At 35.1% G+C, this 27,063-nt stretch overlaps 3 protein-coding genes across 5 annotated transcripts; 2 read left to right on the top strand and 1 right to left on the bottom strand.

The window, feature by feature from the left end:
• The first annotated feature begins 467 nt into the window (after positions 1 to 467).
• On the top strand, positions 468 to 9,927 carry LOC140796786 (serine/threonine protein phosphatase 2A 57 kDa regulatory subunit B' alpha isoform-like). Its single transcript, XM_073149898.1, has 2 exons — positions 468 to 1,876; positions 9,306 to 9,927. Exons 1-2 carry the CDS (start codon positions 689 to 691, stop codon positions 9,633 to 9,635), a joined length of 1,518 nt encoding a protein of 505 aa, XP_073005999.1. The 5' UTR covers positions 468 to 688; the 3' UTR covers positions 9,636 to 9,927.
• A 3,156-nt stretch (positions 9,928 to 13,083) lies between these two features.
• Positions 13,084 to 16,538, bottom strand: LOC140795959 (uncharacterized). Of its 2 annotated transcripts, none has more exons than XM_073148786.1 (4): positions 16,166 to 16,538; positions 15,979 to 16,089; positions 14,855 to 14,923; positions 13,084 to 13,407 (listed from the first exon to the last, which is right to left on the bottom strand). In XM_073148786.1, exons 1-4 carry the CDS (start codon positions 16,322 to 16,324, stop codon positions 13,357 to 13,359), a joined length of 390 nt encoding a protein of 129 aa, XP_073004887.1. In that variant the 5' UTR covers positions 16,325 to 16,538; the 3' UTR covers positions 13,084 to 13,356. The 2 variants fall into 2 exon arrangements, 1 of the variants encoding a protein (XP_073004887.1); XR_012110396.1 differs by lacking the exon at positions 13,084 to 13,407 and adding an exon at positions 13,713 to 13,916 and having other exon boundaries at positions 14,026 to 14,923; positions 16,166 to 16,474.
• Positions 16,539 to 22,374: 5,836 nt separating this feature from the next.
• Positions 22,375 to 27,016, top strand: LOC140796149 (low-temperature-induced cysteine proteinase). 2 transcript variants are annotated; one of them, XM_073149043.1, is made up of 6 exons: positions 22,375 to 22,851; positions 25,109 to 25,344; positions 25,496 to 25,636; positions 25,730 to 26,161; positions 26,516 to 26,620; positions 26,711 to 27,016. In XM_073149043.1, exons 1-5 carry the CDS (start codon positions 22,449 to 22,451, stop codon positions 26,603 to 26,605), a joined length of 1,302 nt encoding a protein of 433 aa, XP_073005144.1. In that variant the 5' UTR covers positions 22,375 to 22,448; the 3' UTR covers positions 26,606 to 26,620; positions 26,711 to 27,016. The 2 variants fall into 2 exon arrangements, with proteins under 2 accessions (XP_073005144.1, XP_073005143.1); XM_073149042.1 differs by having other exon boundaries at positions 22,386 to 22,851; positions 26,516 to 26,637.
• The last annotated feature ends 47 nt before the right edge of the window (positions 27,017 to 27,063 follow it).

Genomic DNA, 27,063 nt, shown 5'->3' with positions numbered 1-27,063 from the left:
ATTTATTATTATATCACCACTCCTCCAATCACATCCTTATCACCGTATCCTCCCTACTTCCTTGATCTCTCTGCTTCTGCTCCTCTTAATCCGCATAAGAACGAATCACGAGGTAAATAAAACCCTTAATTAATCACCTAATCAACTTATTTACCTAAAATAAAATTATCCATTCCTAGTACCAAAATTTTCACTTATATATAGATCATAATATTCACCAACTCCATTTGGGGTACGTTGTAGAGTACGCAAACCCAATTATAATACCCAATGTTCTCATTATTTTATTCTAAATTTCTAATCAAAATGGCGACTTTTTTTATTTCACCCCCCCTATATATGTTTATGGTAATTTACTTCACTTAAATTATATAGGATTCTAAAGAAACAATCCAAGTACGATGTTTTTAGGCATAGTGGTATAATATAGGGTGTAAAATGAAAGTTTAATTTATTTGTAATAGTTTATTGCATTTTTATCTAAAATCGCAATTGGTGTGTCTAATGTGTTCCCCCTCCTCTGCTCCCTCCTCCCTCGTCCTTCGCTAATGATTCTTTCTTCTTCTTCTTCTTCTTCTTCTTCTTCTTTTTTCTAACCGGAAATGGTTTCCTCCACCCCATAAATTAGGGTTTCGTTCCCTTTATCTTCTTCGTCCCCACTCGGAGACCTAGGGTTAGGGTTCCGGTCATGTTGAACAAGTTCATCAAGCGCGGGAGCCGGAAGGTCCCCAAATCCGACGCCCACGATCTCTCCTACGGCGGCTCCGGCGGCGTCTCGGTTCAATCCACTGGCATCTCCTCCTCCTCCGTCACCGTCAACCACGCCTCCCGCTCCGCCGCCGCGGCGAATCCAGCCTCCTCCTCCGCAGTCGCCGCGGCGCATCCGCTTTCTCCGGCGGCGGCGCCCCAGATCGAAACCCTTCCCCTCTTCCGCGACGTCCCCGTCCCCGAGCGCCAAGCCCTCTTCCTGCGCAAGCTCCAGATCTGCTCCGTCATCTTCGACTTCTCCGACACCCTCAAATCCGCCCGCGAGAAGGAGACCAAGCGCCAAACCCTCCTCGAGCTCGTCGAATTCGTCCAGTCCGGCTCCGGACGCCTCGCCGAGCCAGTGCAGGAAGAGCTCGTCCGTACCTTCGCCGTTAATATCTTCCGATGTCTCCCCCCGGCGGCGCACGAGAACACCGGCTCGGGCGACATCGCCGGCGCCGATCCCGAGGAGGAGGAGCCCTACCTTGACCCGGCGTGGCCGCACCTCCAATTAGTCTACGAGCTCCTCCACCGCTACGTGGTGTCCTCGGACACCGATACCAAGGTCGCCAAGCGCTACATCGATCACTCCTTCGTACTCCGCCTCCTCGACCTCTTCGACTCCGAGGATCCCCGTGAGCGCGAGTACCTCAAGACCATCCTCCACCGCATCTATGGCAAGTTCATGGTCCACCGCCCCTTCATCCGCAAGGCCATCAACAACATCTTCTACAGGTTCATCTTCGAGACGGAGCGACACAGCGGCATCGGCGAGCTGTTGGAGATTCTCGGGAGTATCATCAATGGATTCGCGCTACCGATGAAGGAGGAGCACAAGCTGTTCCTCGTCCGTGCGTTGATTCCGCTGCACAAGCCAAAATCAGTTGGCATGTACCACCAGCAGCTCTCATATTGCATTACGCAGTTCGTGGAGAAGGATTACAAGCTCGCGGATACGGTGATTCGTGGATTGCTCAAGTATTGGCCCGTGACCAACTGCCAGAAGGAGGTGCTCTTTCTTGGAGAGTTGGAGGAGGTTTTGGAGGCAACACAGTCCAATGAATTCCAGCGATGCATGAGTCCGCTCTTCAAGCAGATCGCCCGCTGCCTTAATAGCTCCCACTTCCAGGTTTGTTGTTCTTCCATTAGTGATTACAATGGAAGAAAATTTCAACAATCATTATTTTAAGGCTCGTTCTAAGAAATTGGATTTCTTTCTCACGTCTTCTTGCATGCAGTGCAACAATTTATTGTTATTAGTATGTATAGTTTGTCTAGTAATGTTCGATTTTTCACAATGAGTCACTTTTAAATTCAAGTCAATTTTTAATTTGTTAGTGCTGGTGAATATTCTGAACATAATAGTTATGAGGAAATTAGAGTTCAGATCATGAGATCAACTTTTATGATCCTTGTATTCTTCCAGTGTGAAAAGCTTTATGTACCTTGCAGTCATCAGCAAATCAGGAATTTAGGGGGTTTTCTCAGGAAGGAGTTACTGTACAATTATTTTGATACATGTGCTTTGATAGTCAGAGTCTTGAACTCTTGCTAAAGGAACTTCTATCTAAAATTTATTTTGGAATTATTTATCTTATTCTGCTCTGGCATATCTTTCCCTCTTTTATGTCAAAACTAAGGCCAATTAGGAAGACCTTTAGAATGGTTAATGCTAACATAGACTCATAAGTGACAACTGAAGCAATATTGCTATAGCCTAGGAAACACAAGAGCTTTCATAGTCTTACCATATTCATATCGGATGCCATATCTGATATGATACTCTTACGGTATTTATCGAATACTTCCTTAAAGTATCTGATTTATTAAAAATTAAATTAATGTGTGGATACTTCTTAGATACTTTGGAATTCCTATCAGTATGAATCAAATTGAAGCAGACTATTATCTTTCATACCTTATTGAATCTAGAACTTTTCTTTACAAAGATTGAGTTCTTTGTTTATTTTATGACCTAGTTAGAGAATTATATTACAATGGTCAATTTCTGTTTATAAATTGAATTCGCTTGTTTTTCTTACATCTTAGTTAATAATTTAATATGTCATATGGTGGACCTTTGTTATGAATGATACTTCTTTTAATGGATAAATTGGAGGTCTCCTTATACATACTATCATATGCAATAATAATATATAATTTCTCAATTAAGAATATAGGTAATTTTACTTAGACCTCTTGAACTATCACTATTTTTCACACTTTTTAAACTTTTTATTACCCATATACATCTTCTGTACTAAGAAAAATATTCACATGTACTCCTCTGAACAAAAAGAAAGTAACTATGCAGATCTTTAAAAAGAAAATTTGGTTCAAGACGGTGTATGTGGTAAAAGAAAGTTTAAGAAATATATGTGAAAAATGATGATAATTTAGAGGCTTTAAGTGAAATTATCCCTTAAAAAAATACAAGTACATAAGTTTATTAATATATATGTGTAAACATAAATATATACATACACAAGCTATGTATCCTATACATATTGTATTCTTATTTTTGAAGATTTATTTAAGGTTTGAGAAATCAATATTGATAGGATTCTAGGAAAAATGCTCATGTCAGATCAAACTATTTTTAATTATATAAAATTCTAAATATTATTTGAAAATGCAGCAAAAGTTTTAAAATAAAAATGAGCAAAATTAGAAAATAATAATTACTTACATATGAAAACTAAAACTAAAAAAAAATTACTTAAAACTGCTGCAACGAAGGAGAGAGAGAGAGTGGAAGAAATGAAAAGAGAAAAAGAAATAAATCCTGCCATAGCGAAGGAAAGAGAAGAAAAAAAACTACAATAAAGAAATAAGAGAAGAGAGAGAAATAAATAAAATGAAAAAACAACCGAGGTCGTCGGAGTTGGATTTGCGTCGGTGGAGTTTGCAAAAGCTAAATTTCTATATCGAAAAAGCAATGACTATGGTAGAGAGAGAGAGAGAGAGAGAGAGAGAGAGAGAGAGAGGATCGGCCCGGATCGGCCGACCCAAATCGATCCCAATCAATTAATTGGGATCAAGTGTGGATTAGCCAATCCGGATTGTGATCTGTCGAGCTTTGAACCATGGATTTATCATATCGGCACATCCTTATCGTATTGTTTTCGTATCCAAGCTTCTAGGCTTATAGCCTTCTTTCATAAGGAACAGCCCAAATGAACATATACTGTTTATTCTAGGTCTGAGAAAGACAAATGCAGATCATTCATAGTATACAAGAATAAAAGATATAGAAGGAAGAGGTCAGATATTGTGTACTGTGGTAATGATAAATGTTTGAACTTCACTACTGATGGATAATGTGTTGAGGACTAATGATTTGTTGCTTGATTGTATTGAGGACTAATGATTTGTTGCTTGATTGTATACATCAGAGCGTAGAGGATTCTTATCCTTAAGGTTTCAAGTTTTAACAATTAAGCACAAATTTTCACATTTCACACAGCATAATAAGTGCATCTTGAGTAGTCATCAATAAAGAGGGTTTGAGAAAGAATTCCTTGTGACTTAAGGAGAAAAATAATCAAATCGTGATGATTCCATTACTTCTATTGCAGACATTTTTCCTTCTCCTTCTAGAACCTGTAAGGCTTTAACTTGATTAGCTCACTTCTTTGTTCTGCTATTCTAAATTGTCTTTATCAGGCGTGAACAACCTTAATTTTAAAGACATCATTTTGTTGTATTTTTGTTATCTTATTATCTTCTTAATATGCCACAAAAAGTCTTTGTTCCATTTTCTTCAGTAAGATTACCCAACTCAACCATCCAAAGATCCTTATGTCGACTATGGTTCTTTTTTCGATGTAGTTTCCCTAGCTGTTGAACATTGATATCTATGTTGTGTAGCTATTTTATAGAATTTATCTTTTGACAGAAGTGGTTCTTCCATGTCTTCTTTACTTTGAGTTCTGATGATTTGATTTTGTAGGAAGAAGACTTGGATGATAATGATGACAATGCTATGCAATTGAAATCACAGTAGATGTACTTCTCCATTTTCCACTATGTTAACCAAATGGACCTAATATCATTTGGCATCTCCAAAGATCATAAATGGATAATTGATGAGGCTCCATATTAGGGCTCTCTAAATAATCACTCCATCTCGAACTCAGCTCAATAAGGCTCGATCAAACTCGTAATGTATGTGAAACTAGTGAAGCTTGATCAATTAGATCAGACTAAACTTTGATTCAAGGCTAGCTCAATCAAGCTTGGCTTTACTTATATTTCTATTAATAATTTGATTTTACAAATTGTAGGCTACCCAAGATTTAATTCAAGCTTGATTCAGGCTGGAATTAGGTTTGATTTGAAATAGGCTTGAATCTACTCATCATGGGACTCGAAATAGTCTCAAATTGAATCTAATCAATTCAAGCTTGATGCTTTGTCTTAGGCTTGAAAGTTGAAACTAATTTCAAGCCAAGCAAACAAAGCTTTGCTTGAACAAGCTTGACTTGATTATACATAACCCTACTCCATGTATGTTTGATATTTATAGGTTACAAAAACTTTACGTTTACACATTCAAATCCAATTCGTATCCAACTCTATTCAAGTCTGGAATGATCTGATTCTGTATGAACCAAAGATCAACCATACAATTTGACCCTGATTAAGATCATATTTGAATCCAAATACGGCAAAGTTAAACAAAATTACAGATTTGAACTCAATTGTACTATTTATGAACAAATTCAATCAAATTTACACCTGTATTTTCCACTGTAAACATTGGATTTTCATTTTATTCAAATTGAAGAATTCTCTACATTTGCAAATAAAATTTATTTTATTTGCAGCTGTCCTTTCAATCTATGGTTCTTATCTATTATCACCAAAATAGAACTCATGGCTTCACTTTTGACATGTCTGGACATTCTAGTTCAACTATTGCCTAAGATATTTGGCAAAATTTGTGAAGTCGCATTTCATTTACCATATGTCGCTCCTGTTTCCTGAATGTCTATGTTCAAGACTTTCATGACATTTCAACAGTGTTGTAGCCTTCTCTACTGTTCATGTTGCATATCTATGTTAATTGATCAAATCATGATGCAGAAATACTGTTCAATTCTACATTAGATGTTTTTTTAAATTCAAATAATGATGATATTTATTGTATAACGAAAAGGAAGCATGTTATGCTTAACATTGGTAAAGGTAGGTTTGTGTTAAATATGTTATAATATACACGATAGCAAGATACTTCTTTACTTGGTGGTGAAGAAATTCATGCCTCACCTATGCATGAACAGTGGGTGCAATAATAGCTCAACGCATAATGATGGCAGTATTTTATCTGGTTGGTGCTATAAAGTATACATAGGATGACGACGAGATTGTGAAGTTAGAAATAAGCTCAATGGATCTTGACTGCAGTACAAAATTAGAAATAAATTTTGGCGTTGTTTGATAGATTTAGTGATTCTTCTGTGATTGCTTATTTTTATGTCCTAACTGGGTTCACCGGTGGTTAATTTAAGATGACCTAAATGAGAGAAGGATTTTGAAATTACTTTTCTCATTTGAAGGCCCTTGGCTTTTCAGATAGTTTGCTGCCTATATCTTTTCCTTATTAGGATATAAGCAAAAAAAGGTTAGGGCTAAGGACTGATTGGAAGGAATGGTGCTTGTTTGAAGATTTAGACCTTAATTTGAAATTCAATTTGGAGTCAAGAGCTAAAGTTTGTAATACTTGCCCAATATTGAGGTTGAGAGATCGTTCTACATCACAACACCCGGATAGAGAGGTCAAGAGACTAGGCCTGGTAACTCAAAATTGTTCTACCTATAGAAAAATGTACGGAGTAGGCACAATTTCTTGCTTATCACTACTTGACCAATGGCCTACCTCAAGAGAAATGAATGGTGGCTGATAATTTAAAATCTCTTAAATTCTAATACTCTCCCAATGTAGATTTAGCCTCTATATGGAAATAAAAGCTGAATTTTGAGAAGGCAGCAAACTCAAATAGCACATCTTCGCATTTAAAGAATTTTACTTAATTTGGAAAGACTAAAAATTAGCTTTTGATACAGGAAGTTCTGAAGATAATAAAGAGCATTTCATATAAATATTTATTACTTTTGCATGAGCAGAATAGTATATACTCCTATTTCTGATATATGAACCACATAAGTTGCCATAGACCGAAGTTGCAAAGAGACTAGTATAAAATATTGACTGCCCAGTTTCCACCATAATGATATCTACCTGGGTTCTGATTCTTGCATGATTCTCATCCTTCTGAAGTTGTTGTTTTTGTTCTCATAACTTTCCCAACCTTAGTCATGAAATAGATGCTTTGTTAGGAGAGAGAATTCAAAAATGTTTCGGTGAGATTTTATGTTGTTAACTGTACTTGTCAAAAGAGAAGTGATATTTCTGTTAAATAATAACTAGGCAAAATCATATATTCATGCTAATGTTCTATCCTGCTGACTTTTCTCCAAATCTATAGATGATTTATTTTATTCCTCTTTCTTTTTTGCTTCTTTTCTCTATCCAAAAACCGCCAAACCAATGAGAGACATGAAAAACATGTATCGATGACGACCTGATATGGTTAGGAACTTGGGATATGTAGCTCCATAATGCAGTAAGCTGCTATGTTATACCTAGGCATCATCGAATGAGATGTAGTGGTTTTTATGGATGCCTCTATTTATACTCTTGGTGGCAGAAGTTGTTGCTGTTTGTAGATATTAGCTTTGTTAGTTAGCTCCCTACTTAGGTGATAGGGATCTTCATGTGTGACACTACTTAGTCATAAGATTTGTTTGTCCTAGCTAGAAGAGTTTTACTTTATGTTAGAGTAAGTTCTATATGTCCTCTGCCTGTTGTCGGTTGGTGGTTGCTCCTGCTTCGTCATACTCTGATTTATATTAGGTGATCAAAATGTTTCTTACATATTCCTCATCAAGCTACAGTTTTATATAAATGAGAACTTGTTTGGGTAGTGTCAAGTTCCTTTGGCATCTCTTCATCCGCAAGAGTCTCAATGTGACAAGAGACAAGGAGCTGATATTTCAATAGGCAAAATAATGAAATCCTCAGGACCCTAATCAAATACGGGTGGGTGTAAGTGACCTGAGCTTGATCAAGCTTGGTTTGAAATTAGTTTTGAGCCTTGAATTAATGGTCAAGCTTGACTTGTTAATCTCAATGTGAACTTGATTTTGTGCCTCTTTTGAGCCTAACTGAGCTCATCCTCGACAAGCAGCTCGATAGCAATAATTTAGATGGATTTTGAGTGAAAAACATTAAATCAAGATTAGTGCAATTTTGATTAATAAAGCATGCATTGACTTCAATTGAGGACGATTCAAGCTTGATTTAAGTAAATTGGTTTTATCAGACTTGAAAACTTAGCTTTAATTAGATCAAGCTTAGTATGATATGCAATTTCAAATATATGGTCTCATATATCATTTCATATAGATATATTCATAACATATGTGCTTTGAGCCGTCTTTAGCCAAGCCTGATCTAGCCAACCTTTGTCCAAACTTGGCATGAAATCAATTTCATGCCTGGGAAGACTGATTGAGGTTGGCTAATTTGATTTCAAACCTAAACCGACCGAGCTCGAGCAACTTGATTATTTTGACCGTCCTACAATCAAGTTGGCTGATTGGAAAATAGCCTTGTTCTTCACACTTTTATAGGCACATTCTGATGTCTAGTACTCCAAATCTCCCTTTAGATTGTAAAGAATCATGAGTAAGCTTCCTGTATCACTGTTTTGAACTTTTATCTGATACTGTTCTGCTTTTACTGTTATTTATTTCTTCATTTGTAGGTTATTGATGGATCCTAGTAGTTTCTGACTTTCCTCTGCATTTTTTATCCATCTCTCTTGACTTTTCCAATACATTTTCCTGTTATGATGGTAAATGATAGAGAATGAAATAATTGCATTATATACAATAAAACAGTCATAGTTGCTTTAGTTAAAATTTATGCTTGAATAGGAAGAATAAAGAAGAAACGTCAAAGGTCTAGAAATGGTTCCCCATTCCCAATAGGCAACTACTATTATGATGAAGCCCTCCAGCAGCATGATGGTCATCTCTGGCAAGTTCTCATATCACAATAATTCAAAGGATATTGTTCATTGAGAAGACAGTCTAAAACGTAAAGATGAATATAACAGTAACTCAGAACGGACAAGCTATTGGTTTAGGATCTTAATTGAATTCTGTAATCTGTACTTGTTACATATTCTGTGATTCTTTCCTGCTTGCATGATTGGTGCATACTTTGTTGTACTTTAGACCTCTTAATAAATTCCAAATTTGGAGGTTTCAAGCTCGTGTTCACGTAGCAATGCATGCAAGTTTTAGTGACTCGTATTACTTTTATGAGATTGAATTCTGCCAATCATAATCAGGTTTTCTTTCTTTTTGCTACTATCGACTCTGGACTAATCATTTGTGCAATATCTTTTAGAAAATACAACCATGTAACTTTGAGATCACAATTTTATTTGTCAGACGTTCTTATGCATCCATTTATAATGTGATAGGTTGCTGAACGGGCCTTGTTCCTCTGGAACAATGATCACATAGTCAACTTAATCGCCCAAAATCGTAGTGTCATATTTCCCATCATTTTTGAAGCACTGGAGAAGAACATACAAAGCCATTGGAACCAAGCTGTTCATGGCCTGACATCCAATGTTCGTAAGATGTTCCTGGACATGGACAGCGAGCTTTTTGAGGAGTGCCAGCGGCAATACATAGAGAAAGAGGCAAAGGCTAAGGAGTTGGAAGATCAAAGGGAGTTGGCCTGGAGAAGACTGGAATCTATGGCTGAAACCCAGGCTGCAGGAGATGAGATGGTTCTAGTCAATTAGGTAATTCATGCCTCTGATCTTTTGCCCTCTCTCTTTTCATTTTTTTTCTTTCTTAATGTTTTTGATCTGTTTATCCTCGGTATTGTAAGTTAAAATTGTGTCAATTTGTGGATATGCCTTAGATAATCATGCATGGTTTTGAAGATATTTTTTTAGCATTTCAATGAGATGCAGTATTATCTTTCATGTTTTGATATTTTTTTTTTCTCTTTTTCTTTTTCGGGTTCTCTGGCAGTCCACAAATAGATACTGTAACTTGATATATCGAACTACATTCCTGTTGTATTTCCAATATTGATTAAAATTTGTGGCAGCGCTGTGAATTACATCATCATAGATTTTGACTGGACTGATCGGTTTAATGCGTTTCAGCAAATATTAACATCTAACTTTTGAAAACACCAACCTCCTCAGCTATTTATTATGGAAAACCACATACTACATACCTATTTGCGAGCGGATCCTTTGTTTTTTTTATTTATTTTGCTTGTGAAAAATGACTAATGATTTGTTGACATCCCATTTCGAGGCTTTTACTGTGTTATATTACGTAATGCTTCGATTTTGAAACCAGCATCGATGATAGATCATTAGCATCGACTCCAAATTTTTTTTGCATCGTCAGTCATTAAGGAGTTGCAATCAGTTATTGAGGTTGGGTCCTTTACAGCTTAATTTGCATTTCGTTTTTAGATTGGCAATAATGGACTCTAGTGTGCTATGTATATATAAATTATGTGCATCAGGTTTCAAAAGCTGGATCTTGCTCATTGAAAAAATAATTGTAATTAAATTGCAAAAGATTCTATTGATATAGGTTAGTGAATTTCATAGCATAAAAATGATAAAGATTTCTAGGCGCATTGGTTTGATCACGAATGATTTCTTGAGGGATGATATAGTTCTCCATGTAAAGGTGCAATTGAGGTCGGAATTTGCCCACTAATTGGTATTAGTTCGGCTCCAATTGACTGGATCAATCAACACTAGTCATAGGGTATTATAATATGGTCTAATTAGGGAAAAAGTTTAGCTTTAATTGTGCTAAACTGACTTGAATCAAATTAGGCCTGATAGTTGTCAAATTGATGTATCACAATTGGAACTCTGATCTTTAGACCAAAATTAGGAAACCGATAGATAAGTTGGTCTAGACCCATTTGTGGAGGGAATTGCACTTTATTTAATGGAAAAAAGAAAGAAAGAAAGATTGCATCATGAAAAGAATTCTCAATCAACACAGCCCTTTGCATGAGAAAATAATAAAAGAAAATATTTCTTTTTGAAAATACATAATTAAATTCATTAGTCAAATTTGAATCATAAATCCAAAGTTAACAAATATTGTTAAAGCTTGTGCCTCAATTCAGCACCAGTCCGTGCATTCCTTTTGGCTCCCGGATCTTACTTAGTCGGCAGTCATTCAGTATTTTCTCTGCAGCCCTTCCCTTGTTGCCAAAAGTTATTGCTCTCCGATCTCCTGACTACTCATCACAGCTTTTACTTACTTTTCTCTTCTTCTTTATCCCGTTTTTCCCAATTTTTTTACATTTGTCGTCAAGTAAATGTGGTTGATTCGTGGGCTTTGGTTGTACCTAGGAGGAGACCTTTCCAAATTCCAACCTAGCTTATATGTTTTTTTAAACTGATCTTAGCGGGTCTTAGTTTGCTCATGGCGATTGATTGATTCATGCAGATAAAAAACTCCTGCCCTATCTTTTCCATTCTTCTATTCCCTTCGTCTATGGATTTGTCCTCCTTTTTGGCCAACTAGCCCACTAGATATTGCTAGATTGTTGATATTTTATACTATTATCCTTTGTCACCCAAGTGAAGTATCTATTTATGAACATCACCAGTACCCTCAATTTATCTCCAACACCTACAATCTTGCCAACCTTGAGTTGATTTTCCTTCCAGTTCTCTATCTGTCATAAGTAGCAAAATTATCTTCTATTCTCATAAAATGAGCATAAGTTCAACAGTGAAGAGGGATACCTGAGAGTTTGATCCAGATTATCTCGTTCCATTTATTCTCAAGAACATCGACATGAGAGTAGCCATTCCGCCATGGGCCTTATCAAACCTTAGATGAATCCGATCTAAAGCCCAAAATCGAATTCGGTCCACCAGAGGAAGAAGAATATCCCATAGAATTTTACAAATCACATCCTATATTTTATTTCTTTTGTGATTCATACCCCGTCTTTGAGATCTACTTTTTTTTTATAATTCTCATTTAACACTCCTCGTAAATTTAAACAATACTAGCAAAAGAATATTCTATTATAATATATAAAATAATTTATAAATATATAAATCATCCACGCATTCTTCACAGGAAGGGCAGAGAAAAGGTAAAAATAATGATGACGGCATTTTAGTAATTTGATCGATATCAGTTAGTCAAAATAACATCAGTTGTTAAATGAGAGTTATAAAAAAAAAGTCTAATTACAAAATCGTCGAAGACGAAATATAAATTATAAAATAAATAAAATATGGGATATAACTCATAAAATATCTTATTATATATTCTAATGGAATCTCTCGAGTGACATAATTATATAGCTTGATGTGTATGCTTCATCCTCTCAGATAGGATCCTGTACTTTTTAATTGGTTCCCAGAAGGAACCCAAAAGGGACATCTTTTTCACAAAAGAAATCCATTACTTGTTCAGCGATATTACCAGCTCACCAAATTGGAGCTCCTAGAGTTAACGTATACCAAACAGGAAAGTACATCGAAGAAATTTGGACAAGTATCTTTCAAGCACGAGAGAGAAAAAGAAAAAGAAAAAAAAAGATGCCATTGCCTGCCTTCGAGAATAGTAATCGTATGCCCTCATCATTGAAGACAGTAATGTTACTGCTATGAAATTGCTACTATATATTCTCTATTGCTTTTGGTTGAGATACATGAAGAATACTCACAAGGAGCCAAGACTTCTCTGAAATCATTACAAATCACTGGTAAATCCATCCTAATACCATCACAGAAACAGATGCTTCCAGCCTCATATTTCTTGTCTCAATGTTACAAACATACTTAGCAAACCGTTTGATCAAAGTAGAAATAGATATTCTCAGTAACTAGTAAACTATAATGCACCTTGAAACATCTAGCCACCTTTTTATAGAACACATTATAAGATTGCAAGTGAAAGGTATGGTTATGGGTTTGACTAATTAAATAACAAACTTCTGGAATAATGCCTTTCCAGTATAAGTACTGGAGATCTCAAGAATCCACCAATGTTCTAACTCAATTTTGTATACTAATGCTTTCATATTTCTGACTCACCTCTTTCCTTTTTTCTTCCTGCAATCTGGCAAAGATATTTTTGCATCAAGAACTTTTGTGGAGGCATGAATCCTAACCAACCGTAATTAAAAATAGGAGAGATACCCAAGCTCATTGGACAACTAAGTTATAAATCCAAGCATATTCTAAACGAGGACCATCTTATCAAAAGAGAAGCACTTGCTATACAAAGTTCTTATCTTGCTTCCAAGCATGTAGACCAAACAAATAGTGTGTATGACATACATGGTAGGTAGATCCCTTTATGTAACTACTGAGCTCAATACACGATTTAGGCACATGAATAGTTTCTCTCCATCAACTCTTGAAGCTTGTAACTCTCGCAAGAAGGCAAATTGCAAAGTTGTAGATATGTTGAAAGTTTGTAACTGTAAAAGTAGAAGCACACTTGCGCCTACCGATCTTGGAAAGATGCGTTCATGAGGTTGAATGCTGAATCCATGAACTGCAGAAGAATTTTTTAAATGGTCAGAACCTAAAATGGTAATAACCAAATGGTGCATGTTAAAGAGATGCTGCTTTGGATGCCCATAGACTTCGTACAATACATGCATATATATATAATCAATAATATTAGTAAAGGAACCACACAAGTCAGCAAGATTGAAACAAACCAATAATATTGAAACACATCTCCACTGATATGATGCATTGTTTTCTCACACAAGAACACATTGTCATATTTCTACTCAGTGCATTTCAGGCATTTCAGGCATCTCAGTACACGAGGCTTCCGCTTACATAAGAATGTGGAAAATGAAAATGTACATAGCCCCACTTCATTTTTTAAGAGATTGTTTTCATGACTTGAATTCATGACCTCTTAGATGAAAAAGGCAAGCCTTCTATTTTGATATTACACCAATTCTATTATGACTACACCAAATGATGCCCTCTATTTTGAGATGCATCTCATACAATTGTATTCCAATGCTTTGAACTGTCATGGTGCAACTGCGTGCAAGGAATCATGGATCAGTACCCATAAAGAATTTAGAAAAAAAAAGTTCAACTAAATGGAGAGGAAAAAAAACATTCCAGATGGAAAAATAATCCTCTGGACCTTTTGAGTGATTTGTAACAGCTTTCTTATCTCTTATCTTCCACTTGACATCATGTCCTTGAGCACTCAATTTCTAGCACCCTGTTTCCTTAAATGTACAGCATATTACACATAATTAGTCATATAAGCATCAATAGAACTTCTACAGAAAGAGCCACTTTTCCATTTGACCAGATCTGCTCTAATTTAAAGCTCATGCTCCTTTACACCTCCTTGTTGAATGATAGATCCTAGATAGCGGGGCTTGCCCTCTTTAGGAACTTGTTGCACATCAAGAAAGAACTCAATATAGTGATATACTATAAGGTACTCAATTCTAGATCTACTTATTATAAGCCTTGACTAAGTTTCTCTTACATGTCCCTAAGGCCCTAACTTAACATTACCTCTCAGGTTGAGATTCTTAAGAAGAATTCAAACTCTATTACTAATAGAATAAAACCAGCATAACATAATAATTTGATAAAAGTGGCATTAAATAAGGCAATAAAATATTCATCTGGAATCAACTGAACACGGGAAAACCAAGTTGCATAAGATGCTAATACTCATTAATTATAAAGGTTCTTAATATGTCTTAGAGGAGATCAAGGAAATATCAGGTTATATTCCTCACTGATGTAGAAGTGTGATGTTAAGCATTCTACAGACATACTTAGCTAACAATTCTGAGAAGTGCGAACTCAGCAATAAACTTTCAAATGCTTAGCCCACAGATATCAAACTTAGTATTGAATATTTGATCAAAGACGAGAAGTGAAAAAAGATCCTTATATTTTGATAATCATATTTCAGTACAAAGGGAAAAATAGTAATGCTACAGCATTACCTTTCCAATGGACCGTAGTTCTCGTCCAACAGGTTCCATAAATTTAAAGTTAACATCAATAGGCCAGACCTGCAAATAAGTAAAAATATTGTGATCCTGTTAAAAGTCATAAGGAAACTCAAAATGCAACTTTGAAATGCTAGTAATAACTGGCCAATATGCATTTAGAAAATTTGCACAATAAAAATTCTTGCCAAAGATTTTAAATTGAACTGATGATTTCTATATACTTAAGTTCTTCAAATTCAAGAGTCAGCAACATATTACATCATAAGGCAAAACTCTCATCAGATCAAAGTGGGCTTAAAATAACAAAGAGAGAAAAAGAGCAAAATCAATTTATATTTGCATAACTTTTTAATTCAATATGTAGTTGCACAAGTATGTCGCTTTCTGGCAAGAAAGGAAATCAAAAAAGGATTTGATACACTATGTTGCACTTAAAGAGAAGTACTAGATATCAGTGAAGAGTTCATGAACCCACAAAAGACAGGTAAGAGGAGAAGAAATGAATTTGTTGTATTATGCAATACTACAAGTCCACCAAAAATATTTTTTAGCTCAAAGTGACTAGACTTCACTATGTCAGGTAAATATCAATAGATTTGCAAGTTTATCTTATTTATACAAAATATTCTACATTAAATTAGATATTTACACTCGAATCCTAAAGTTTTTCTAAGAAGAAATCACCCGAGATCCTTATAGTACTAGGTCTCACTTGAATTCACATATAAAATAACCCCAAAATCTCCTCTCAGTGAATTGTTCAGAGACAGGCATACCCTTTCTAAACGAGGTTGCATACAAGCTTCCGACAAATGGAAAGAAATACACCTGAATGATGATGATAATTGATGCCGGTGCCCTTCAGACACCAGAAAAGAAATCATTCAATAAGGACGGCGATTGTGGAGGTCAAGCTAAATATTTTTGCTTATAATCAACAAGAAAAAGATATGAAAAACCTAAATGATGAATTACCCGAAATAAGTAATCACCCAAATTACTAACCCAGCCACAATAAATCACAAGCACCAAGAAAAGAATATTCCAATACAACCATCATTTCACATATTAAAAACTACAAAAAGAAGCTAACTTTGAAATCGTTAAAACCAAACCTTCAACCCAAGCAGCTTGACCGGAGTAATCTGCCCAGGGACGATGCATTCCGGCCCAGCCGCCTCCAGCTTCGCCTCCATTGCGAAGCCTTCGCCTATCGGATCCGGATGCTGACCAAAACCAAACAAAATAAGACGAAATCGACCATTAACCGAATCTAAAAAGACGAGAGAGAGCTCAATCCACCTTCATGACGGCTAGAGCATAGGCGCTGCCAGGGTTCTGGGCGACCCGAAGAACCGGGCTCTGGTGAATCCTCGGCACCGGCTTCTTCCCCCCGGCGGTGGCCCGCCACGGGACGTCGTCCGCGAGCAGCGCCCTCTTCGAGGCGGTGGCGGACGTCATGTGGGGATAGCGGCCGTGCGGATAAGAATAGTTACGGCGAGGGGAATTTTTATCCAATTCTTAGAGTTGTTAGGGTTTTATAGGTGGATGGATTGTGTTTGTGGGTTGGTGGTGTGTGATAGCGAGGAGGATTGGGGGGGAATTTGGAGTAGGAGAGAGAGAGAGAGAGAGGAGATAAAGTAGGGGAGATGTTAGAGGCGGAGGTTTTTGCTTTGTTTTGTTTAGGGGATTAGGATTAGGATGGTGATGGTGATGGATTGTACTACTTTTGGTTGGTCGATGTAAGGAGGAGTTAGCTAGAAGAATTAATTAATTACACATTGGATTATATACACCCGTTCATTTATTATAACACGATATCGCTTTATATCATTTTTAAAAAATGTGAGATTTAAGACCTCCTAAATTATTTAAATATTTTATAATGATTCTGTTGTTGGCTTAGTAATTTTAGTGGCACTCCAAAACTTTTAAGTGTGAGTTTGAATTCAGCGTATTTGCTGTGTCAAAAGTTGTTCGGATATAAATGGCTATACTCGGTGGCTAGATTAAGCTTAGTTTATTGTTCGACAGTGTATTAGCTCAGAGAAGCAATTTAGTAGCGCAACGGTTTGAAGCGATGAAGTTTATCTTAAATTAACACAATGACTTGAAGCTTAGACTATGTGTTTTAATTTGTTGGCTTACTTAATAGGGCATAAGTATCTTTCTATTAAGGGATGATTGGCTTTTTTTCTGGCCCATATTTAATCTTTTTATTTTTAAATAACGATAATAAGAATTATATGATTCAAGCTATGCCCCATCAAACTTGGCTTGTGAAATACTCACCCTCCAAAATTATGTCTTTCATATTGAATAATCCACGTATAATATTCTCACAAAGTATCTAAGAAAGATCTAAAATACAATAACAATCTAAGCAAATATAATTCAAATATACAAGTACCATAGGCCTCAACAAGCATCTAGTAATAGATGCCTACATACAAACTTTAAATATATAATCTCTAACAAAGCTAAGTCTAACTAAGAAGAAATAGAACAAACAACTTTAATAGAGAAATAAATTTGCTACTCTTTGATATCCACATTCTCATTGTCTAACTCTAAAATATTTCTATCAAAATGTAGTTAGTATACAGCCTAGTGGATATAATTCAATAATAATCTATGAACAATATAAAATACATAAAAAATATTCTAATACATGCTAGTAAGAATAGTTACCGAAGGGATGATTGGTTTTTTCTTCGGCCCATATTTAACATTTTCATTTTTAAATAGCGATAATAAGAATTATATGACTCTGAGCTAAGCCCCATCAAACTTGGCTTGTAAAACACTCACCCTCCAAAATCATGTATTTCACATGGAATAACCCATGTGATTCTCACATGACCTCAGTATAATATTATTATAAAGTATCTAAGAAAGATCTAAAATACCATAACAATCTAAGCAAATATAATTTAAATATATAAGTACCACAAGCCTCAACAAGCCTCTAGTAATACAAACTTAAAGTATATGATCTCTAACAAAGATAAGTCTAATTAGGAAGAAATAGAATAAACAACTTTAATAGAGAAATAAATTTGTTACTCCTTGATATCCACATCTTCATTCTCTAACTTTGAAATATTTCTACTAAAATGTAGTTAGCATACAGCCTAGTGGATATAATTCAATAATAGTCTATGAATAATATAAAATGCATAAAAAATATTCTAATGCATGCTAGTAATTATCAACGTAATAGAATAAGCATATCTGAAGTAATTTGCAATAAACTTTTATATAATGATACAGAATTACATAATAACATTATAACTTAAATCAACTTCTCATCTCATCAAGATAAGCTCACATAGTGGAACTTCAAAAGATAACTTAAAAAGTTTAAAAAAAGTATCAAAATGACAAGGACGACAAGGCAAAGCTTGTCGAGTCAATGGAAGGTTTATCGGAGATCATTGGTTGACGAATTTTGCCAATGAAGAACAAAAAATGAAAATTGATGTCGTAAGCCGAAATACTTTGAAATTAATTCGGTGGAGAAGAAAGAAACTCACCATTAAAGAGATTACCAGGGTTAATTTGGGTTGGCGAGGGCACGGCGGCAGGTGATCACCATCGAACACTTTCAATAAAAATAAAAAAGAAAGGAGATGAGAGCAACAAGAAGATGAAGGCATTATGAGAAAAAAGGGTGGTTGTATAAGAGAGTTAATGGTATGTTAGGGTTCACTTCAAATCGGACTATCTCACAAGGAAAAACAAAGTAAAATTCAAAGTTATGTGATCTTAATGAAGATGAGTTAGCAATCACACGTGCACCAGATGTGGCAAATTTTTTTTTAGATCAAGACATTATAACTTATATTTGAAACAAGCCTAACTTGATCAATTGAATTAAGCTCAAATTTATTTCCGCCGAAGTACTACCAAGTTAATGAGAAATGACTCAAAGGAGGGACGATGCTGTAACTTTATATTACACTTGCACCAAATTCACAACAATTAATAGTTAGTAGCATCTTCCATAGTTTGCAGATCAAAGGAGGAAACACATTAGAGTTTTATCAATTGGAATATATTTTTGATCATGAATATTATATAAACTTTGAGCTCTAGATTTAAGTGGGGTCCATATATTATTAATGATGGATTAATGGTAAAATTAAAAGAGCCTAAAGAGTACTTTAATGTCATATATTCATTTATTCAAATTCATGAAGAGAAGTAAAAATAAATGAATAAAAATTGGCTTTAAAGTGGCTACCATAGTAACGAAAAATGAAGAGAAGTGAATTTAGACTAAAAAGGTATCTGTTTTTTGGATAAAAAAATCTATGCAAATCAAATTACACACGTGCGAGCCACCCAGCTCTTCGTAGGTCAAGTCTAAAATTACTTTTTGTCTAATACGATTTTGGCCATATTCAAATTAAGTCTAGGTCGATCCGAAGTAGTATGTCTTTTCAAATAAAGTTATCCTACTATGAAGAGGTGCATCCTTTCGTTCCAATCCAACCAAAATTTTTGCATCCTATTAGCGTGGTTGTTTAATTTTTTTTTAAATAGGCATACAATCTGTATTAGTTAATTAATTGAATTGGTTCATTCTATTCATATATTTTTTAGTCTTTTGTTTTTGCATCTGAGAAAGAGTACTGCATTGTTATGATTCGACAAGGCACTCAAATAATAGCTTATTTTCGTACGTAAGACAATTGTTATATCATAGGAGATTGGCATTCACTATTTCAAAAGTAATCAGTGGAGGACGAACTGATATTAAGAAAATAGTGTCTAACAGTATACTTGACTATACAAAATTTTACATTCTTTAATCTATAAGTTTATTTATTTTTTACTTATTTTGGATGGAATTTTATGACTATTAAAATGAGATTATTTATGCCAATATTATCAGATAATTAGGGCTGTCAAAATAATAGAGCTAGCTTGAGCTCAACTCGGTAAAGCTTGATCAATCTCGACTCAAAATTTAGTCAAGGCAAACTTGATCTCCAAAATATGCTCGAAAATAATTTCGAGCCGAGCTTGATCATGAGCCTATTCCAATTAGATTTTGACAGATATAGAAGAAAAAAGTAAAATTGCCTTGAAAAATTAAAGACAAAAATAAGTAAGAAAATAGAAACACGACAAAGACTACAACATAATCTTTTAACATGAAAATCTCTCTCTATCAAGAGGAAAAAGTTACAAACTTGTCCAAATCGGATTAATCTATCTCGTAGACACATAAATAAGATTTACTACAACTTTTCTCGACACTCCAATGCGCACATGAGTGTCTAGGTCTCCTCTTGGACATGTCCCACGCGATAAATTACTCTTGTGAAATAGAAAGCCTCTGTCCAGTTCGCATCAAGGTACGAATCGATCTTTAGAACAAGCGTTGTTGTAGGTTGATAATGCTGTGGTTCGGCTCCTCAAAGTTCATTACATTTGAAACTAATTTTTAAGTATTTGGACACTGAGATAGCTCTCCTCAAATCTAGTAGAAAATATGCTCCCTTAGGAAACATATAACTCTTTAAATATATTCCTTTGATTGTCCTTGAGTTTTATAAGTTATATGAATATATGAAGTCCTTAGACAATAGTTATCTTTATAGGCAATGGGATCCATGTTGGTTTGGATTGAGTGATTTAGAATAAGCAAATTTGAGTCCAAACTATTTCTAAATTTTCAATGTTCAGATCTTTGCACTTGATCTTTTACCCAACTCACTCTACACCCAATCTAAATTTCATAGGAGAATTATATGTGCTAGCTATGCCGAGTGCATACTACACTGTCAAAGGTGTAACTTAATTTTGATTCGGTTCTTTGATTCTCTTCGCGCATATTGGGTTTCTTTCTTGCAATAGAGTTAATTCTTTATCAATCAATTTGATGAAGATCTAACTGTTAAGTTTTTTAAGAGTATAATAGGAATGAAAGATATTACTAGTTTAGTCGGTAATTTTTTTTAGATATATAATCTTGCATATTATTTTTTGATAATTATATTATCTTAATATTTTATTAAGTAATAGACATATATATCATTAACTGAGAATAATGTATATATATCAAAATAAGGATATTGATGTCTTTTATAATTAACTTGATGAAAATTTAATTACATTTTATCTTTTTAATTATTTTTTTATTATTTACATATATCTCCCATTAGTTTAAGATTGATTTAAATTAAATTTTAATAGATAGAGATAGAGAATTATATTTAAATTGAAGTTTATCTCCAAATAATCAAAGTTAAATTATTTAATATTAAATGATATCTCCTATAATTAAGGTATAATTATATTTAAGAGAGAAATCTTAATGAAAAAAAAAACGTGTAGAGCGCTTCTTCGTACGTAAAATTAATTGTTTATCAATCGGTTTAATGAAGATCTAATGGTTAAGATTTTCAAGGGTATAATAAGAAAATTGGAAAGTTAGGCACACGTAATTAAATCTTCTTAACTAATATACTCTTTTTCTTATATAATGTGGTTTTGGAACCGGTACCGGGTATGAAAACTAGTTATTATAGCCGTTGGATTAAGATTATAATTTTAAAAGATACATTAAAGTTTTTGCCAATTATAATTTATACAATATATTTCTAAGTGTTTTATGTCATAAATAATTTAAAGAAAAGATATTTTTATAATATGTTCAACATAGGGTACTGTCTATAATTTTCTATATTACTAAATATTAAATAAAACAAATAATTTTACTTAGATCCTAAATAAACTATCGCACATTTTTATATACACCCTGAATTCTTTTGGTACACACAAATTATGGAAAAAATCTCGAATGAATCCCTCTTCAATTAACTTTTCATTATGTTTTCATCTATATGAATCACCTGTGAGGATGTGAATAGATTTGTAATTTTTTGAAGGGCAAAAATGAAAAAGAAATGTTAATATAGGAGGGGATTTATGTTTTGTCACCTTTTCGGTCAAAGACACGAGGAGATTAAAGATTTTGTGTGTAAAAATAAACGATAATTTCTAAATAAAATTATTCGTAAATAATTAATCCTCCTTATATATAGAGGTACTTTAGGCTCCACCGAGCTTTTAACTGTCTAGTCTAAGCTTTAAGCTATATGCCTCGCCGAATAATTGCTTCAAACTAAACGCCGTTAAGACTTGCTTCAAGCCGTTGCGTTGTCAAGCTGTTCTTTCAAACTAACTGCATTGTCAAATTATCTACCAAATCGAAGCCACCAAATCAACAACCACCAAATAATTTCTCTATAATATTATTTAGGGTTGGAGTTGAACTTATCGTGCGCAATAAGCAGTGTCGGCGAGAGTAAACGCCTAACTACTTGTAACGGATCAGCTATATCCTAGATCATAGGAATCTGCTGCACCTGTTAGCAGCCAATTCAATAGTAGGAATCTACTGGACCTGTTAGCAGCCAACTGAAGACTGCCAAGTACCCCCCACTACCCCAGCTACGAGAAAAGTCCTCTCTTGGTCTTCGAATCCCCAATAATATCTCCTTAAATCATATTTCCTTTCTTTCTCCAGCTCCCTTTACACCCAAATCACACCCACCTCCTCCATCCCAAAATGCCCCTGTTCCCTAAACCCTTCTCTCTCCTCTTCCTCGTCCTCTCTCTCACTCCTCTCTCCTCCTCCTACTCCGACCTCTTCGAGTCATGGTGCAGGGAGCACGGAAAGAGATACGCCTCCGAGGAGGAGAAGCTCGCGCGCTTCCGGGCATTCGAGGACAACGCCGCCTTCGTCGCCGAGCACAACGCGGCCGTCAATTCATCCTACGCTCTCTCCCTCAACGCCTTCGCCGATCTCACCCACCACGAGTTCCGCGCGACTCGGCTGGGGCTTGCGCCGGGGATCGCGGCGCCGTCGGGGGATCGGATGGTGTTTTCGGGGTTCAATGGCGAGGTGCCGGAGTCGGTGGATTGGAGGAAGAAAGGGGCAGTGACCAAAGTTAAGGATCAGGGGAGCTGCGGTATGCTGTTTACTTTTTTGGGGTGAAAGTTATCTTTTTTAAGTTGGTTTTCATTAAAAGTGTTGCCATTCGGATAGGATTGTTGTTGGCTTGCTTTGAAATGAATCATAGGTGTGGTCTTGGAGAATTCAAATTGAAATAAATGAGACCCAAATAAGCATATACTTGGAGATTCCCATATAGGTTAGCCTTTCAAACTGTAATTCGTGTGGTGTTCTAAATCCACCTGTATGAGTAGTTGTTGTTGAAGTTCTCTCTATATTAGTTCTAATGATCCTATCCTAGAACAATACAGTTAATATTAAGAGAAGTATTTAGAGATTACATGGTTAGGCGACTTGCTATGCTCACTCAGATGGAAACGATCAGCCGATTCACTGATATTAAGATAAAGGGTTTTTTTACATAATTGTATTTGTTGGCTAGAAAATGAAGTTAAATGAAGTGCTTCACTTCAGTAAAGTGATTAAAGGAAGTCAAAAGATAAAGTAAAACTATTTTTGGTAGGTAAGGAAGTAACTCCTTTAATTCATTTTTGCAACTAAACATAAAAAATAGAGAATTTTTTGAAAGTGTATATTTTCTTTGCTCACTTTCTAGTATTCAAACAGCCCACTTAGTTTTTTTTGCAGAATATTCAAGGAATATCCAAACGGATGGTTGTTAAAATTAACAAATTCATATTGATGACTAAAATACCTTTTTCTTTTCTTGAAGTTTAAATCATAAATTATTTATAACTGATTCTTTTTCTTACAGATAATAAGACTTTATTTTCTTGTGCTATGATATCGAGTAATATTACATAGCTTTAAAAAATTATAACTATTTTAAGTAATTTATACAAGCAAAATTGTCTTATATTAATCTAAATTCAGTTTTAACAATGGTTAATCAGATTTAATTGACGGAATGATATTTTTGAAAGAGTTCAATACTTAAAATGATTTCGGTGGCAATCACAAAATTTTGAAGAATGTCATGGCCATTATGATTACTTTAAAGTTTTTAGTGGCAGTTAAAAACAAACTCCTAAAATAAAATACAACAGCAGCAAAATAGGTTTACATTGTATTTATAGTTTTATACTACTGGTAACCTGGCACATTGAGAAATCCCCAGTTTACATCGTTATGACTGGCAGTTTCTACACCCTATTGTGGAGATCTTTACAAGAAATACTTTAATGGGAATAGGGAGACAAAGGCTACCGTAAAGCAAATAGCTTGATATATTTAATTTGGATCTTGGGATTATGAAATCTGAACTGATTTTATGGAGAACTTGATGAGATATCTCAACATCATCATCCACCATCCCTTTTCCCATTTATAACTCTTGGTATGACTGAAGGCTAGGTTTGGAAGGATCTGTTAGATGCAGTCATACTATTATGATCAACTATCACCTTTATGTCAAACTTGTAAAAATTGGTAACTCTTTTTTGGTGAAATAAAATTAACTAGAGTGGGACTGCTCTAAGCCTATATAGGCAGTTGTTGGGTGGTTATAGTTAAGACTGGCCAAAATGTGGAGCAAATTTATGGAAGTTCTTCTAGACATAGAGTCAATATGATGGAAAAGATTATAACTATATAGGGGCTTCTCTTTGCATTCATCCAAAAGAACCTAGAGTCAGACCAGTGACAACTTACAAAGGTATATGTAAGCACTTTGCATACTCTCAAGCGTTCAATTGAATTATCTCATACTCAAGTGCTATGCTGCTTTAAAATTATGTGAGATCTGTTTCTGATCTTCTATTAGTGGTTGTCAACAACTTGTTAAACCATCTAGTATTTTGCACAAAAATTTTTTTTTTCAAGGCTAACGAAAATTCAAGCAAAAGGGACTGTTGCCTTGAAAATTATATGGCTAATTTGTGGATAGACATTTTCATACTATTAACCTATGCGCTTTGACCCTATTATTACCTGGAAAGTTTGCCTCAATATGGAATGAATGTACATGATGGAGAGAGACGATAACTCCTATGGAGGATATTATGTTAAATTTCTTTATGCAAATCTAGAGATATAAATGAAGTGCAATTCCATAGCCTAGTTGTGAAAGCATTCTTCTAAATTAGAAAATTAGTTATATGCTTTTTTCCCTTTATTTTGATATCCCCTGTAACTGCCTCTCCTACTTTGTAATCTTATAATTCTTTCTATTTCCAATTTCCATCGCTTCATTCTGTTTGTCAGTTACATTACTTCCTCTTTAAATATTTGCTGCTGCTTGGTTACTTGTTCAGGTGCTTGTTGGAGCTTCTCAGCTACTGGTGCTATAGAAGGTATAAATAAGATTGTGAGTGGATCTCTTGTAAGCCTTTCCGAACAGGAGTTAGTTGATTGCGACCGAACTTACAACAGTGGTTGTAGCGGTGGACTTATGGATTATGCCTATAAGTGGGTGATACAAAATCATGGAATTGACTCAGAAGATGACTACCCATATAAAACTGGGGAAAGGACATGCCTTAAGAACAAGGTAGCATTATTCATGCCAGCAGAAAGATTCCCTCATGCCTTCCATCTTTTGATTAGAATAAGTCACTTTCTTAACCATTCTATTATCAATGGTTGCCTTATCTTTAGCATCCTAATATATACTGAAGACTGATCGTGCCTGCCTATCACAGGTAAATCGTCGGGTTGTGACAATTGATGGTTATACTGATGTGCCCGCAAACAATGAAGATTTATTACTTCAGGCTGTGGCAAAGCAACCTGTTAGTGTAGGAATATGTGGTAGTGAGAGTTCATTCCAGTTGTACTCAAAGGTTTGCTCTTTTCAAGGATATGTATCTTTTTCTGATAGAACTATTCTGAAGCTCCTTTTTCCTGGCTCATAAACGTCCTTTCATTCCTGGCAGGGTATCTTCACTGGCCCATGTTCAACATCTTTGGATCATGCTGTATTAATTGTTGGATATGGTTCAGAAAATGGAGTTGATTACTGGATATTGAAGAACTCTTGGGGAACAAGCTGGGGGATGGATGGGTATATGCATATGCTCCGTAACAGTGGTAGCTCAGCAGGGGTCTGTGGTATAAACATGTTACCATCCTACCCTACAAAAACTAGCCCCAACCCTCCTCCTTCACCTGGCCCAGGTCCAACTAAATGCAGTGTTCTTACCTACTGCGCAGAAGGATATACCTGCTGCTGCACTTGGCAGGTGTTAGGATTTTGTCTTTCATGGAGTTGTTGTGGCCTGGATAGTGCAGTTTGCTGCAAGGACCATCGTTATTGCTGCCCACAAGATTATCCTATCTGTGATAGCGATAGGAAACAATGCTATAAGGTATGCTACCTTCACTTTGATTAGTGAACAGTTAAGCTATTTTTGTTGAGCTTGCTCATCTATTATTACAGTTTGTCAAAACATGCAAAAAAAATTTTGCTCTTGTGCGCCATGCTTAGTGTAGATCTGGCTTAGGCTACTTAATTTTAACGTTCTCTGCAGCTCTCTTCTTAGATCATACGCCAAATGCCTTGTTAGATGTCAAATTATTTCATCTCCAGTAGCACCAATTTAATCGTCAATCTTGGTTCTTACTGAGCTATTTTACATCTTAGCATTGTATCAATCTGTTGCACTATCTGATAATCTGTGCATCCTCCATTTGTGGTGTTTATTATTTATCCTGACTTGCAGAGCAAAGGAAATTCTACTAATATAGAAGGAATCAAGAGGAAAGATCCATTTTTTAAAGTTGGATCTTGGAATAATTTCTTCGACATTTGAGGGCCATAAAATATGGTATTGGTGGCATTAGGGTATGATGGCATTCTTAATTTCCTGTCATTCTATGTTTATTCAAACTTACTATAATCTTGTGTTCTCTTGCAGAATTCCCTTTTCAAGGATTTGCTGTACCTTTCTGCCAACATGAATGTGATAGTGTAACTAAATATTTTCCTCCAAACTTGTGTGGAACTGTTCCATATACGTATAGATGTTTGAAATTTTCAGTCATCATTGATGAATATCAGAATTCTGTAACAGCATATATGATAGAACTGATTGATGTATCATTTCTATGATTAAATTATTTGTATTTTAATGTAATACTAGTTTAATTGTTGATCAAATAAAGCTAGTGGCAATCTGAGATATGACTCTCATTGTCTCAGAACTTGGATGCCTTTCAAATTATAGCATCTTTCTAATCATTCTCATACTTAGAACTACATGGCATGATT

Source organism: Typha latifolia, chromosome 10 (assembly GCF_019914945.1).
Source record: "Typha latifolia isolate L0001 chromosome 10, TyphaL0001v2, whole genome shotgun sequence".
Classification (NCBI taxonomy): domain Eukaryota; kingdom Viridiplantae; phylum Streptophyta; class Magnoliopsida; order Poales; family Typhaceae; genus Typha; species Typha latifolia.
This window is presented reverse-complemented; position numbering and strand designations above follow the sequence as displayed.